Below are 17,215 nucleotides of genomic sequence, written 5' to 3' on the forward strand. Positions count from 1 at the left end.
CTCTTAAGAAAACTTGTAATAGAGAACTTACAATAGCTTGAGACCAATAAAGTGATCTGACAGACACACACATTTTGTTACATCTCTGATTTCATACACAGACATGACAAATAATGTCATTCTAACGTACGTTGCATTTGTTCACGCATTATTACCACTTTTAAATTAATTTTTTAAAACAGCAACTAATATTTGGATCTTCCCCTTAATACGGATACAAGAAATCTGACTTTACAAGGTGAAATATGCTGATTAAAAGTGCCACCAGACTTCCAACCAGCCTGAAAAAATACTTTGTACTGTGACTAAAATCAGAGTTCAAGTTTTTGATCTGCATGACCATTTGAAGAGAAAACAGTACTAGAAAGCTAAGCTAGTCGGAGCTGTTTCACTAGTGAAGCCAGTCTTCTCTTTTGTTGGGTCTGGTTAAATAGACCTCCATAGTAAGTATAGATGAGACACTGTTGGGCAAACACCTCTAATGTTCTGTATTTTTAAAACATATATAATACACAGTAAAATACATATGCAACATATATGATAGACAAAATTTATAAATACAATATGCAACAAAGCATGGTAAGTAGCATTACAGTTCGTACTGTTTTAAGGTTGGTAAGGCAATATTAAGAGCTTTAAAGTATCTATCTGGTAGGACATGCCGAAAACCAAGGCAGCTACAGCTCCAAGCAATTGACAGAAAGAGCCTTACCATTCAGAGCCTCTGGACTGTATGAATTCGAGTCACGAGGCTGATACCGCTTCCAGGAGAAACCACCAATTAGAAATTCCATTTGTAACAGATAAACATTAAACTCTATTTTAGTGTACACCATTCTGGACACCTGCCCTTGAACATCTCCCATAGTAAATCATGACCTGTGCTTAGTTTAGTGTACATCCGCTCGTTTTTGAGGCTGCAGAGACTAATTTTAGCACAGTACAGAAATGAAGCTATTTCTACAACAATATGGGCATAAGTGAGATGGAACAACTGAGTCCAAGTAGTAAAACCCCACTTCATCTCTTGCAGCACCTACGTCTCCTACATTTTCTCACTTTATACCTATCACATCCTCTAAGAATCCTTTTCCAAAGCACCACAACAACCCACAGGAGAAATGCCACTCTCACCTTATCCTTATCTGAAAACTGCGTAACATGTTACCTACATCTTATGCTTCTTCCCTAACCCATTTTGGAGGCATACAAATAAATCAATTGAAAGGACATTCAATAATATTTTCTTGAAGCATGAGAATAATTTTATAATGGATGACTAGAAACCCTAACACTACAACAAAGAATTAGGGGAGCACTTTCTGAGAGGATAAGATTCTTTGGTGCTTGCAGCCCAAGATCTTTAAGATGTACTTGCACATAGAGAAAAAGTAGGTATTGAGTCACACAGGCCCAAGGTGTTGGCAAATTTAGAAGTTATTCTTGAAGTGTTTACTCTTCTTTCTAGAAGACCATAATGAATAGTTTATTTACAGCATTAGAAGCTGACAGTAGAAATAGCTACCTAACAGCCTCCTGTCCCATGACACAAAAAACACAAGAAAGGAATAAAACTACAAAATTTTCTCTTAGGGCTTTGAATACTGATCAGTTAGAAGTTAAGATGAAACGAAGCCAACATATCCTTACCATCCACAACCTGGTGCCAGCAGTAAGCTTGCCATGCTCAGAGAACATCCAACCATGGTAGGAGAGCAGCATTTTCAGGGAGTAGCGCATTGTGACAATAAGGGCAACCCAAAGCCCTGTGCCAAAAAGTACTCCACTCACAATGTTCTGTGTTTGGTTTGACATATAGCCACTGTTGAAAACAAAAGCCAGCATACGCCAGTTAGTGTCCATTTAAGTTCCAAAGAGAAGCTGGTATTGCAAGCAGAAGTCTAACTACTACAGGCAGGCCTTACACAAGCTTTATGCCGGCTTACCCTGCTTTCATAAATTCCTTTCCAAACACCTTTTCATGCAGCAACATCAAAGGCCATAAAAGTTCCTAAATGTGCTTCCCAAATACCCAGAAAACAATGCAGCAATACTGGCACAACCACCTTCCTATTTCATATCCTCATACATCTGTTTATTTGGCTTACCATGTCAAAAACATACTGTTCCAAAATGGATACATTTTAACAGGAACTTTAAGAGTAGCTGCAAATAAAACGGATCTCCCTTTAGAGGAACAGCAACCTTTCAGCCTACTTACGTTGTATCAAGTGTTCGGTTGATCTTAGCTATTATTCCTAAGGAAGGATCAATTTTGGCATACATTGTTGACATCACACCCACAACTACAATAAGCCAGCTAGATGGGCTCGCAGGATAAACGCCAGTGATAATTCCATTCTGGAAAGAAAAGCCTTCACATAATTTTTTCATACCAAAGTGATTGACTTCATATTACCATGGAAAGAAACAAAAATCAACACATTTAAGTCATTTAGTTATAAACAAGTACTTAAGATTATCCAACATTTTCTTACATATGATTATCTCAGGAGGTAGGGAATGGATTTGCTTAAGTTTGATTACTACAGAAAATTGTAACAATGTTATCAACAATGAAAGGAACTTTTACATTCTCTTGTAGAAATCACTGATCCTGCTGCAAGTCTTACTAAAAATACTGAAGCTAACAACTCTAAAACAAATGACACTTCAATAATTTCAACCTACACTGAGTTAGACCTTTCTGCATGAATACATGGCAAAAATATTCTACTGAACAAGACATTGAGAACCAGAATTAATTTTGTTTTATATAATTTAAACGGTCCTTGTCATAGCTTTATAAGAAAATTTTAGTAAGATTGCTGTTAACATGTTTATGTTTTTGAAAGAAATGTGGAATACAGCCTGTAGGTTATGTAGTTTGCTACTAATGAAACAGATACTTACAATTATAATCTCATGAACAAAACAATAAATTCACAGCAAACAAATCATCATCAAATACCTCATCAGAAACAATACTACTTAGCCTAAATAAAGAGTGGAGCCTTGTACCTCTAAGAGGTATGACACTAAAGGTCACAACTAGTTGTATTTTTGACTTCTGCTAAAATATTACATAATTACACAGCACACTTTGAAGAGAATGGAGTCAGTTAAAGCTGTTGTTAATTTCTGCATCTGCTTCATCTTGCTTCCATAGAAAAAATCAAAAATATGCACCCTTTCAGTCTACATAGTATCACCCAGTGCTATCTTCCTCAGTACCCCTTGTCCTCACTAAACCCCACATAAGTCTTTCACAATGAGGAACTTCACTTACCATAAAGAAAAAAAAAATCTATTTTCCCTAACAAAGTTCAGTAAATTCATAAAACATTAAATAACCCTGAAGTTTGGTGGACTTCACTAGTTTAGCATACCTTGAATCTGATGAACTTCTTCTTCCATGAATAGACACCAGACAGGTAAATCTGTTTGAGTGCCTCATGGCTCATACGCAGGTCAATCCCATCTGGAGTTACTGTAAATTGAAAAGCTACTGCCTGATGAGCTTCCGCCATTTTCAGAGAGAGTTCTGCCAAAAAACAAAGTTAAAAACAAGTATTTCCTTCTTGTCCAAAGGAACCAGGACCTAGCCCATTTCTAGCAAGATATTTTCTACACCATAATTTTGGCAAAGATCTCCAAATATGAAAAATTTACGTACAGTACTTGCCTTTTCCTTACAGGCTATGCTTGTGCTTCAGTCTGAGTGTCCTGAAGGTTAATTAAGGCACCTCTTCTAACCACAACAGCTGCAAACAGAAACAAAACACTCGAATAACTTGGGTGTTTTGGCAGCATCACAGATAGCTGCATATCACCTAATACATGCAATACATAAAAAAATCAGAGCAGAACAGAAAGTGAAAGCCATGGCATTTAGAAAAGCATATCACAGGTATACAGCATCTTACTTCTCGAAGAAAATTCAGATGTTTTATTTGAAACAAAATGTATCTAAAGTTTTCACCTCAGCTGGAAGAACAAAGCTGCTGCTGGCCATGTCTTCTCCCAAAATTTTTTTCATATCCTAATTTCAAACTGATTACTCAAAGCAATAAGAGACTATAGACCCTGTGGCTCCGTGCTGTGACTGGCAAATAACTAAGAAAATCAAAACTATGCAGAGTTGAGGAAACCAAATTACAACTGTCAGAAAAATTACCTTCCCATAGAAATTTGAAATTATGGTGAAATTTCATGGAATTGCAGCTCAGTTTAACTGCCCAAACAAGTATCAACAACCATGCCAATATAGACAGAAGACAATTATACCGGGCAGCCATAAAAGACTCAAACAAAAACAACTGGAAGTTAAAACAGGAATGGAAACCCAATGTAGCCCCAAGAATCCCACCATGTGCCTGAGAGTGTTGTGCAAATGCCTCTTGAACTCTGTCAGGCTTGGGGCTGCAACCATATCCCTGGGGAGCCTGTGCCAGTGCTCAACCATCCTCTAGGTGAAGAACCTTTTCCAAATATCTAACCTAAACTTCCCCAAAAGAGCTTCAGGCCGTTCCCTCGGATCCTGTCACTGGCCACCAGAGAAGAGATCAGTGCCTGCCCCTCCTCCTTCCCTCACAAGAAGTTGCAGGCTGCAATGAGGTCTCCCCTCAGTCTCTTCTTCTCCAAGCCAAGCAGCCCAAGTGACCTCAGCTACTCCTTGTATCATTTCCCCTCTAGACCCTTCACCATCCAGAGACCCTCTGGACTCTTTCTAATAGCTTTATATCATTTTTATATTGTGGCACCCAAAACTGCCCCAGCACTCGAGGTGAGGCTGCCCCAGTGCAGAGCAGAGCAGGACAATCCCCTCCCTTGCCCGGCTGGCCATGCTGTGCCTGATGTACCCCGGGGCACGGGTGGCCCTCCTGGCTGCCAGGGCACTGCTGGCTCAGATTCAACTTGCCAGTGACCAGGACCCCCAGGTCCCTTTCTACAGTGCTGCTTTCCAGCACCTCATTCCCCATCTGTGCACACATCCAAGGTGCACCCCAAACCAAATGCAGAATCTGGCACTTCCCCTTGTTAAACTTGTTGGAAATTCCATAGCTTTTCTTAGTTTCTGTAACCAGCATTTGTACATGAACACCCTGGAAGTTACTCCTACTAATCATTAATTCAGACTAATGTTGTTGGAGCACATACAATTAGAATGTAAATTTTTGCAGACAGACTCTATGTATAATGTTGAAATGGTCCAAACTATGTATTCCTGAAGAGCCCATCATGATTCCAAAGTCGGTCTCTCGTCCAACTTGATTTATTAGCTTACTAAAACTTTCATGCATAGCCATAAAAACAATATCCTCCTAGAAGTGTGACTAAATGGTAGTGGAATTTATTACCCCGTCTGTAGGTCAGGATTCAAGGGTAAGTTTTAGATTAAGATTTTCACTGGTACAAAACACATTATCAATACCAAGTGTTCTAAGGTTGCACTGGCATTTCTATGTAATTAAAATTAAAAAAAGTACAACTTTTACCCTTTTAAAATCCTAAATACTAAAATTCACATTTTGTTTGCAAACCTAAAGCTAGTAATGAAATTCTGGTAGATTGTCATCCCCTGTTGAACAGCACATGAGGACCAACCAGTGCAATTTAGGTGGGCATTTCAAAAGCACTTTATTGTGACTGTAGTGCTGCTCCTCTAGTCTGTAAATACTCTACTATATCAAAGTCATCTGAAACACAAAGCATGGGTGCAAAGGTGTACGAGTAGACAACCAGGGAATATAAGCACTGGGAATGCCGCAATAACAGTAGGCCTAGGAAATAAATACACAATAAAGAAAGAGGAGGAATATTTGGCAGAGATGAATGAGGTAAGTGCTGCTGCACATCTTCTATTAAGGTTGCTGACCAACAGGCATGGATTCTTTGTAATATTTAACGTGCCTGTCCCTGGACCAGCCTACAGTGATCCACCTCTGCAATACAACTACTGCTACAGTGCCTAATAGTAATTCACAGATCTCGCAAATCTACCAGCCACTGCTCAAGTTTTAGAAGCTGTGTGCTGGGTGAATCAAGGCAGCTAAAGCTCACAGTATCCTACAGATAGTACGCAACTGATTTATGTGTGTGCAGTGTCTGATTAAAATAACAAGGAAGAAAAAATAGGAAGAAGGAAACGCAGCTTTGAACACCAGTTTCAAAAGCTTTAACACAAGCCCTTTGTGCCCTAGTAACAACTGCAATTTGTAGTACTTAATGACTCTGTCACTAATAACTACTTATATGGGCCCTGCTGTAGGCAAGTATGAGGAAGTCCAAGTCAGCTGTCCATTCATTCATTTAAATTGTTCATCACTAGCTGACAAGTGAGCAATAAAACAGGCAGAGGCAGCAGTAATACAGGGTCTAACTGGAACTCTGCAGGGTTTGAAAAAGCATTCAAAGTTAAGAATTTATCATATGTTTAGTGGCCCTATTAAGACTGGGATGATAAAACCGGAACAAACAACGAACCTAACTGGATCTGCACACAGAGAATCAGGTACCTGGATTTGTCCCAAGAAGGGCCAGCAGGTTCTGCTCAGTTCGCTCACGGAATTTTGTATTCTGGAATGCCAGTGTCTTAAGTACAAGATCAACTAGTTTCTGTTACCCTTCAACTACCCTGTGACTTCTCAGCCTGGAAATTTGTATTTGACCTCCTCTTTGTTTCTGAATGGAAAGAATTTCAGGAACCCTTTCGTTTTTAAGCACATGCTTTTTTTACAGTCCAAGGCAGAAAAATATTATAAATAGCATTAAGCATTAATAGTCAACCCCGACATTTTAATGAATTAAGATTTAGCATTCTCATAGAAATAAATAAGCTTCATTAAGGAAAATATTCCTCGCTCCCAAATGAAAAAAAATATTAATCCAGCAAGCATTAATCCTGAATCAACCAAACGAGCCCTGAAAACAAATACAGTCCAGTTCTAGGACTGTACTGCTTGACATTAAGATGTGAAACAATAAAACAGCTTGTTTCTTTTCATATTCCTTTTCTTTACTTAAGAAAACCATAAGCCTTTAAGACTGCCCTGAATTATGATGGCGGAATACCAAAGGCTTCCCGAAGCCCGCTTCTTTGAACACTTGTTTCCCTCCTTAAAGGCCAATTTAATCATAAGCCGCGGTACGCTTCCCCTCGCTGCATTCCTGCGCTGCCACGTGCTCGCCAGCAAAGTAGGTAAAAGGGCACAGGCGGAGCCTTGGACTTTTAAACTTGACTTGCCACTGTTCCTAAGGCAGCACCCACATCAATCACTCAGCCAGCACCGAAACAATAGCGTCTTCTAACTGCGGGCATTTGGGTCTGCAGCATATTTGTGCACAGCATACACTAATTAACCTCGTTCCCAACAGAGAGCCATGAACAACAGCTTTTGACTTCCCTAGCAGCTTGGCAGTCTTACTCAAAGGGGAAAAAAAAACCCCGGCACAGTAATTTCTACAACTGATCGGAAATGGCTATTTTCATTCTTTTCAGTGTTCTCTCGTGATAATAATGTATCTTTAAAAAAAACACACACACCCCTTAAAGTTTGGTTTATTGATTGTTTGCGAGTTTTTTCCTTTTATTTAAAGAAGAAAACTGCCTGTTCCTTGCTCTTATCTGGTTTTGCTTAAATTCAAACATGCTGTAACAGCTGCAGATGTTTCTCCGCTTCCTTTTTCATACCTCTGCTTGAGCCAAACTAAACGAAGTCCAATTTTTTACTCATTGTTATAAACAAACACTGCTAGGCTGGATGTCACTTTTAAGTCAAGAAAATACATTGCACACTAAAAATCCTGTGTGCTGATGGTCTGAAAAACTATGCTGCTACATCTACTATGCATAAAGCATCCTCAGACTGTTACATTATTTCTGCAGTTTCAGGACATTTACACTGCAAAGACTGAGGTTTAACTCAGACACCTTATGACTTCAGGTTGCAGACACTCAACAGTCGGTGTTAGGGCTTACATGTTGCTACAATCACAGAAGCAGGTAAGGGCTTCAGCTCTGGAAAATCTGAAGCTAAGAGAGGTCCCATGTGCAGGATGCTTCCATTTAAGTCAGGCATGCAAGAAGTTACCTGTGGTTGGCAGTGTCTCTCTGAAGCACAGTGAAGGAACTGCCATGTGCGTTTTAAAAAGCATCAAGCCATGACACAAAAGCTAACTGCATTACAGTACACTGCACAAAACAAGGTATTAATTCTTGAAGCAGTTACTCTTGGAAATGCTATTGAGTATGAATCTTTTTATGTTTTTGTAGATTTCATATGCTTTACATGGATAGTGCTAAAAAGAGTAAAGTCACCACCTACACCTCAAAAAGAAGCAAATCCTCGGCTTTAAGAGGATGTCTTCTGCTTCCCATACATTGCTTGGCTTATGCAATTCACTTTTTCCCCCCATTTACTCTTCCTCTTGAATAGAAAACCCCCTGCCATTTCTCCTTGTCAGGATTCTAAACACCTAATGAAGAGAGACATATTACTTAAACACAATTTTCACATCTAGAGCTCCTGCAAAGGAAATTAACAACTGCAGAGGAAAACTGAAGAGGTCTCATTCACATGATCCCAAACACCTAAAACCTCAATGAAAGACTTAATTCTATGACTCCCCTTTCTAGATAGGCGGATAATTTAGTTTCAGTCTCTCCTCACAGGTTTCTGACACCTATTCATAGGTTAGCTTTTATATGCATATATATATATGATAGGACATATGACTGTCAGTAACCAAACCAAGCTCACAAAACAATTCTCTCCAACTATTCTACTTGTACAACCAAAAATCGACAGCTTTCTACAAAAAGCAATGGCTGCTGCCATCTCAGTGTCTCTGAGAACATGGCCATGTACCACCACACACAGGTTTGATGCTGTCAGAGCCCTCAAACAGACATCCTTGGCACCCAGGCCAAGAGTGTTCACAGATTGTGGGTAGATTTGCAGCATTATAGGTATGATGGCAGTTCTGAGTTCAGAATTACCTGTATCATGGCATTTCTGAACTCAGAATTACCTGGAAGCCCTCATAACTTCAGGCACATACAAGGTACCACCAATAAAGCAATGAGAAGCATCTTATCACAAAGGCTTTGTCTTCTGACTCCTGCAAAGTTCCAACTAGGCAAGCTTAGAAGCAAAAAAAAACCCAACCCAAAACAAAAGACCAACAAACCACAACTGAAACTTGACCCTAAAGAACTCTTCATTCCTTTCTGAAAATAAACTTACAACTTCAAATTTTAGCTTGGCACTCTGGTTTAAAATACAGACTAGTGAGGAAAAAAGTGTGACACTAAACTATTTAAAATGACATTGCTTAAGGAAGCTTTCAAGATGGGAAGTGGAGGAAAATATCAGAGGAAAGTACATGAAACCGAATTCTAATTAGTAAACATACTTAAAACTATATTAAAATTTCCATTTAAAGGTGGACATCTTGAATGGAGAATGGTTTTGGAAAACTAAGCAAGTACCCCGAAGTCTTGGTCTGACCCCAAACCAGTCTATTTAAAAGAGAAAAGCGAGGGGGAGGGAATCTATTTCTATTAACATGCAAATCAGTAAGAGTTACTGTTTGAATGTTAAAAGAAGCCCCAGAGAACTGGAAAATAATTCTTGGGAGTTCCCAGAAGTTCTCGTAAAAGGCTTTAACTCTGAAACCTCTTTAAATATTGAAAATATTGAAGAAGTTTTATTTAGTATTTAGCTGTCCACACATCAGATCTCCCTTCAGGAGGTGAGCTTGCTATAGCTTTTAAAAGAAAACAGACACCCAAAAGGTTTATTTTGTATGTTTAGTGATAACGTATTTTGACACTTTAGGGTAGATCACTGAATTTTAAGAGTCTGAGGACAGACTTAATGAAATCAAAGCCAGTATTTAAACACTTGAACATCAGCACTGTGTTTGTGCTGAGACAGTGACCAAGTATTTTCTCTCAGGGGTGTAAGCCATCACTATAGAAATTTGCATTTTCTATCTCCCAGAAAGCCAAAACTATTAATGCATTTTTTTTATACAAATCACTAAGTAACTTCTCATGCTCAAATGTGTTGATTTCGTATCATGCACTAAATCAAAAGAAAGAGAATTCCAAACACTGAGATGTCTATCCAATCTCTTCAGGCATTATTACACATTTCACTTGGATTTCTGTTATTGATGGTCCTGTCAGTCCAATCCCTCAGTACCACCTACACAAAGTATTCAGGCTAGACTATGGCAGCTGACTTGGCCTAGACTGTGCTTGCAATGAAATGATATATAGTGAAGCACTACAAAGCCAGTGTCAACATCCTCAAATAACTTTTTAGCACGTTTATTTCCACACTTTGCCACTTACTACGGTTTAATTGACATACACAGTCATCCCAGAAGTGGATGCAAAAAAAACCAAAACCCCACCCACCAGAGAAAAAACCACCAAACTGAAACTGCCCATGGATTTACAAGTACAGGGAATGAAACTGGGAGCAGTGGCTGAGAAACTAAAGGTTTTCACTGCCATCCAGATGGACCTTGACAGGCTGGAGCAACAGGCAGGCTGAAACCTTGTGAAGTTCAACAAGGAGAAGTGCAAAGTCCCGCATGTGGGGAGGAGTAACCCCACACAGCAGCACACACCAGACTGACTGGCTGGAAAGCAAAGCTCAGCAAGCTGCATGTGAGCTAAGAAGGTGCCCTTGCAGCAAAGGCTGCAGAGGTTTCTAACAGAATCCTGGGGACACTAGGAGGACTGTTGCCACCAGGTTGAGGGAAGTGACTCTGCCCTTCTACTCAGTGCTGGTGAGGCCCCATCTCAAAAACTCTGCCCAGTTCTGGGCTCCCCAACGAGAGAAATGAAATTACTGGAGAGAGTCCAGTGAAGAGCCAGTAAGAGGATTAAGGGCTTGAACCATCAAACATGCAGAGATGTTTTAAGAAATTTAATGTAGGAGTTTTCGTAAGACACCTGCTGTAAAAAATAAACTTATAGAGCACTAAGGCCTGAACAAGAAATTTTGTGCTTCAATTGCTTTAAATAAATAACGTACCTTGAAATTCAAATTGGTAGCAGCAGCCAAATATTCGAAAAGAGCCAAGTTTTCTGCAATTGACAAAAATGTATGAGTAGTTTGGAGGATAAAAGAAGCTGGACTTTGCAGGAAAAACTGTTTAGAAAATGATTCATCTCAGATTTTCAATGTTATTCCAGTAACTCTGCCTTCGCTGAAAAGCACCAATGTGCCATTATACAAGGTTTTCAAATGCATGTTGGTATTTTAAACACCACTACCTTGTCCAGTGAAAGCCTGCCAGTCTTAAGGCTGCAGGTAGATTTCTGGAGCTGACTTTGAGTGCCACGTATTTTGCAGCGATATGGTGGGAAACTGTGAAAGCTCCTAATAAAAAAATAAGCTTGAAATTCAATGTTACATGTATATACACCTACCTAGAGAAAACACTGACTGCTCCTATCAAATTAAAAACTACTGTATTATCAATAATAAAACTGATGTGACTTCAGTAAAGTATATGAAGGTTTTTCATGGAGTTTGCTATAAATAAAATAATTTCCGGCACTGAAGTACACTGTACAGCAGCATCCAGCACTGACTCGGTAACTCAAGGTCCCATCCACTCCTGGGTCAGACAGTGGTGGGGAGTCAGTCACTCACATAAATGCCAAAATTCTGCCCTACTGCAAGAGGATCGATAAGGTAAGGCAGCTAACCAGAGAATGACAAAAGGATGCCAAAAATGCTTTTACTTGTGTGCATGTGGTGCTCCTTTTATGCATAGTTGAACAAAATTAAAACTAAAGCTATGGAAAAAGCATTCAGTTTATGAGAAATCTAAACAAACAGCAAATTTGTCTAGAGTTCTATGCCTTTCAAAGGAAATTCAGGTCTTGTTATATAGAATCTTCAGTGAACAGTATAGAATATGCAGCTGGAACATTTAAACATATGAACAAAAAGACTGTCTGGTCTCTTATATCTGTTTCTTGGAAATTCTCTTAGGTAATGACACCTTCCTGTATACTGCACTTATGCAAAAAGGTATCAAGATACCAAAGCCTCAAAAAGAACAGTTTATTGAGCTTATACTTAGCTCATGTGACATTCCACAAGGTGCTGACTTCTGAACTTACTATAAAGATTAACCAGACGCAGTTATTCCCTTTTGATTTTTTATTTCTAAATTGCTTCCTTGCCTACTAACCTTCAATAATGTCTGATCATGCTTCAGGATATCGGACGACACTGATACTTGCTGCTTCCAAGTCTTACCAATAACTCAGCTATCTTACAATGACTAATCATATTTTACAGACACAAAATCTTTATGGGAAATATGAGAGGAGTGAAGCCAAATCATATCTGTGCAAAAATTAGCCACAAGGATTAAATTCACTCAAGGCTTCTCAGGTGAACCTAATGACTATGGCATAGAAATAAAAATCAAAGAGTCACTCTCCTTTAAAAGATGAATTAACATAGCCCTGATGAAAACAAAGTTAACCTGACAGGTGTTCTCATGATGCTTTTGTTAGGACAAGTTCTCATATTTGATTATTGCTAATCATTGGCTCCAATCCTTCCCACCCTCACCTACACCTGACAGGTGTGGTCTCCTGGAATTGCAAATGTCTTTAAGGATTTTTCACAACTAAAAGAAGAACAAATGCTGTAGTTCAAGCCAAGGTGGAGAACTGAATACTTCTATTTGCCCAAGTACAGCAATACTGGGACCCACAGCAAATCTCACCCCCAGGAGAGACTCTGAAATTAGAACAGCTTAGAAGTTTTCAGTAACTTGCTGTCCCACTGACAGCTTGTGTCCTGACCTCAGCAGTTTCCCAAGATCACCTGTGGGTGAATTTATTCATTACCCTCTGCAGATATCTCCTTTGGAGTCTTGGGCCAATTTTCTTATTCCCTTTCTAGGCGGTAAACTGGAGCAACGGGTCTATATGGATGGAAAGAGAGAATGACAAACAGGCCAATGAATGCAACATAAACATACCCCAACAGCCGTCTTCCCTAAAAGCAGGCTTGAGATCTATTTGTCACGCACAGACCTTCTGTCCCAGAAGCTTACTGCCCCTGGGATCCTGAATAATGCAGGACACACCAAGAGGCAGACTCATTCCAATGCTCCTAGCTCCTAACAGACACTACACTGTAGCAATGGCAAACACACAGCTGTAGCTCTCAAACAGAAAGTCAAGAAAAGCAGCTTGAGCTTTGATTCACACACAGCTTTCAACTGCTCAGAGGGGCTGGATCAGATTGGAACCATTTCAGAAAAACTGATGGCAATGGAGAAAATAGCCACCGACAGGTTCTGAAACACTATTTTCCATTACACTGAATGACACTGTTTACACTGCACATGTCCAAGGCGGTGAGGAACTGTGGAGTGACAGAAAGATCATGTGCTCCCCACTCGGTCATTGCTGAGGGCTCAAGCAGTGACTGCCAGCTGCTGGGACAAGCAAGTTAATAGGGGCCAGACTCCAATGCTAGGGGCCAGACTCCAATGCTAGGCTCAGCTTTCAGTTTAAGACATCTAACCAAGTGTTTGTCTGCAGGCTTTAAACTCCCATTAGACTCAGCACAGATGCTATCAAGATTTCTTGGAGAGGGGTTCAGAGAACAGACTGTTTTCACCAGCATTTCAAGGAGAAAGCCCACGGTTAGCAAGTTGTCTTCTCACCTGATCTGGAAACAGGCAAAGTACAGGAGATTTGCAAACAATCTGTTAATTAATTACTAGGCTAACCCTTAGGAATATTAATCCCTACAGTTACTGGATCATATCATCTCTCTTCTCTTCCCAACAGCATGCTCCTGTAGAAGATGGTTCCAAAATGTACACTTCAACAAATAAACAAACAACCTCCTAAAGCCCCCAACAAACACAAACCACCAACATTCTCCAAATCAAAACAGAAACTTTTACAACTGGATTTATTCCTAGGGTTTTTTTCCTTATACAGGACATACTATATTGTTCCTAGGCCTCTTAGATCATTCTAGCCTCTATTGCAATACATGTTATATTGTCCACATCCCAGCAAGCTACATCCTTTGACCTTCTAGAAATCCAGAATAATCTTACTGAGTAAGAGAGAAGCATACTCTGCTAAAACACTGCACAGTTACCGTACCACGTAGAAACCTCCCCCACTCCATAAAAACTAGGCTTTAGACCTGGGTATTTCTTTTTAACTGCTATAAAAGACATACCCAGGCATTTAGATTATACAAGTTTATCCCTTCTCTCGCCCTTTGAACTTAATGAGCTTCTGTGCTCTTGCAGTAAGCAAGAATTATTATCTTCCCTATGACAACAAATGTCTCTGGAACAGCAGGACTTATACGAGACATAAAAGATGTCACATTTTAGGATTTAGGAGATCCTGGAAGATGGACAACAATGTGTGGTGATCAAAAGCAAACTGAGTAGTCCACATGAGTCACAGTAGTCCAATGACCATTTACTGCACAAGGTTGAAAGACCTCAATAAGGTCTTTCAGCCTGTACGAGGCTGAAAGACTGAAGAACCGGTTCTAAAGATCTGCAAAAATATTGAAATTGACATTCACATTAAAGTCAACCCAGACTTGAAGAAATAGGGTTCAGTCATTTGAATCCTGTTTTTCCAAACATGCGGAGTTCAGGACTAAGATACAGCATGCTGCAGGACAAACACAATGGGTTTGGAATGCTAAAAAAAAATACATAGCTTTGAAGTTTTGTTGACTGGCGGGGGTTTTATTTGTGGATTTTTTCGGGGAGTGGGGATGTTATTTGTTCGTCTTTTTAATTCAAGCCCTTGCTTCAGCCGCCTTTCACCCGGGATATCGGGGGAAGACGTGGATCCCACACCGGCCCGGCCCGGCCGCGGGGCCGCCCCAGCCGCCGCCGGCCCCAGCGCGCTCACGTGACCGCGCCCGAGAAGTGGGTGAAAGGTCGCGCCGCCGCGGCCCCGCCCCGCGCCGCCCGCGCGTCCCCGGCCGCTCCAGGCCTTTCCGCGCGCGCCGGGAAGGCGCTGCCAAACAAAAGTTCCCAGAGAAAAGGACCGCAAGCAGGGAGAGAAGCCAAGCGCACCTCACTGCGAGCAGGGGGAAAAGGGTGTGCTCAGCTCGTGCAGCTGAGAGGTTTCTAGTCTGGTTCTCAGCGCTAAAAAGCCTCAGCTGTTCAAGGTTACACTTTTCTTGAACAAGGCATAGTGATTTCTTCCTGGATGAAGCTCTTCAGTCAGGGCTGAAACATCCCAAAATTTCAAAGAGCTTTCAGATCAACCTACCTTTCAAACTAAGTCAACAGCTGTGACAGAGCCCGATACCTGTGTAACCATGTGAAGTTACATTTCGTAGGCTAACAGGGATCCACACAACACCACCTGTGCTATTGTAAACTGGCAATCGTTAGTTTATATCGATATGCTTACAACAGGAAAAGAACCTGCTTTCCAGAGTACTTAGCCCACAATACTTATTTTAAGTACCATCCAGTCCTGATGGTCAGAAAAAGTGTAAAGGAGTTACCAGAGCTGGAAACTGAACGCGTCAGATACTCGGGAAAACATAAGGAAAGAAGAACGAAGGCACCAGGTCTCTATTTTCAGTGCTACTCCCCTACACACACGTGGAAAGGAAACGAGCAGTTTTCTGTACTGTAATTTCCTTTAGACTGCAGATTGTCCTCTAAGTGCTGACAAACTGCCAGGTTAAGAGGAAGAATGAGACGTTTGTCTTGGTCCTACTTTGCACTTTTCCCAAAAAAGGTGCTTCCTGTTACAGTTTCACCAACACTAGTACAGATCTATTATAATTGGATCACAGCCCAAGCAATGTTTTAGGTTGAGTTTTCTATTTTAAACCATAGCGCAAAAGACCAAACTTGCGGGAATATGGGGTGAGAAAATGGAATTCCGTGATGCTGCAAGAATCTTGATCTAGCTTTTAAAAGAAGTCTAGTTAGCATTCTCATGCAGTAAACCTGTCACGCCTTGAACAAGATATTACACTTCCTGTGTTTGTAGTTCCAGCAGTTTGTAGTGACTGCGGTTTTTATAGGTTGCACAGGCTGGAAGCACACAGACATATAGACTAGTCGCGCGCTCTCTCTCTCTAGACACACACACAATAAATTCGCTTCCGCACTTGAAAACCCACCACTGCTGCCACGCCGCGGGCACACTTCCACAGCCGTGAAACTCCTCCCGGTTACGAGTCAAACCCACGAAGCTGCGGGTCACTAGTGTGACCTTTGTTTCGGCGGCGGCACAGACCCGGCGAATCTCCCGGTGTACCTGTGCCACACCGCTCCTCTGCCCCCATCCCCGCCCTTATCTGCAGCACTAAGGCACTACCCCTCAAACGGGGGCAAACCGCGAGCACGATGCCAAGGACACCGCGCCTTTCCAGGACTCTCCAGCGCCCGCCAGCACCGCGCCCACCACCCTTCCCTGCATTTCCACCCTTTTCTCCAGCAAAGACAAGCCCTGCTTAGGGAGCAGCGCCCAGCGCACTCGCACATGCACCACGGAACTTCGTGCTCGACCTAATGGAAACAATAATTAGGCTAAAACCGGACCAAGCGAGCCCGTCCGGCTGCCGCCGATGCTGCCCTTCCTCAGCCCCAAGGAAGGCGGACGGCGGCGCGCTGCGGGCGCGTCCCGGCTGAAGGGGGAGGGGAGCGGCAGCCCGCGGTGAATCAGCCGGACACGGCGGGCACACGGCCGCCGCCACCCCCTGTCCGACCCCCGGAGCCCGGGTTCCGTGCCGCTCACCTGCAGAGACCGGCGGTGACCGGGCTGGGCGGGCGGGCTGCCGCGGCGGCCGCTCGGGAAGCAGCGATGGGACGGCGGCCGCTCCCCTGCACGCCCCGCGGAGGCGGAGCAGAGATGGGCGGGGATGGCCTGGGCTGGGCGGTCGACGGGGAGCCGGGACATGGGGAGGCACCGGCGGACCCGCGGGGACATCTGGCTGTGGGGGTGGCGGTCCAGGGGTTGCGACAGGAACAGGGAAACACGGTCCCTGTGGTCTCGCCACCGTCCGCGGGAAAGAAGCTCCGGGGACTGCGAGGAGAGGATCCGGGGCTGAAAACGAGGGGGCAGAACCGTGCTCCCTGGAGGAGGATTGCGCCTGGGGCACCTGTTTGGTGGTGAAGGGACTCCCAAGGAGAACGGAGGTTTCGA

General features: G+C 42.1%; 1 protein-coding gene across 3 annotated transcripts in view; it reads right to left on the reverse strand.

Moving 5' to 3' along the window:
• CPT1A (carnitine palmitoyltransferase 1A) overlaps positions 1–16,899 on the reverse strand; it is a 39,445-nt gene extending 22,546 nt beyond the window's left edge. Inside the window, exons 1-5 of one of the 3 annotated variants that reach the window (XM_042038386.1) lie at positions 16,808–16,899; positions 3,686–3,764; positions 3,390–3,544; positions 2,222–2,361; positions 1,651–1,822 (exon numbers count right to left, since the gene is read on the reverse strand). In XM_042038386.1, coding sequence (XP_041894320.1) covers positions 1,651–1,822; positions 2,222–2,361; positions 3,390–3,530 — 453 coding nt within the window. In that variant the 5' untranslated portion in view covers positions 3,531–3,544; positions 3,686–3,764; positions 16,808–16,899. Of the gene's footprint in view, positions 1–1,650; positions 1,823–2,221; positions 2,362–3,389; positions 3,545–3,676; positions 3,765–11,054; positions 11,108–16,807 lie in introns of those variants that run through there. The other 2 variants (XM_042038387.1, XM_042038388.1) reach the window with 2 other exon arrangements.
• Positions 16,900–17,215: the final 316 nt, after the last annotated feature.

Source organism: Corvus kubaryi, unplaced genomic scaffold (assembly GCF_017639235.1).
Source record: "Corvus kubaryi isolate FWS band 111438036 unplaced genomic scaffold, C.kubaryi_AGA036_p1.0 37392, whole genome shotgun sequence".
Lineage (NCBI taxonomy): Eukaryota > Metazoa > Chordata > Aves > Passeriformes > Corvidae > Corvus > Corvus kubaryi.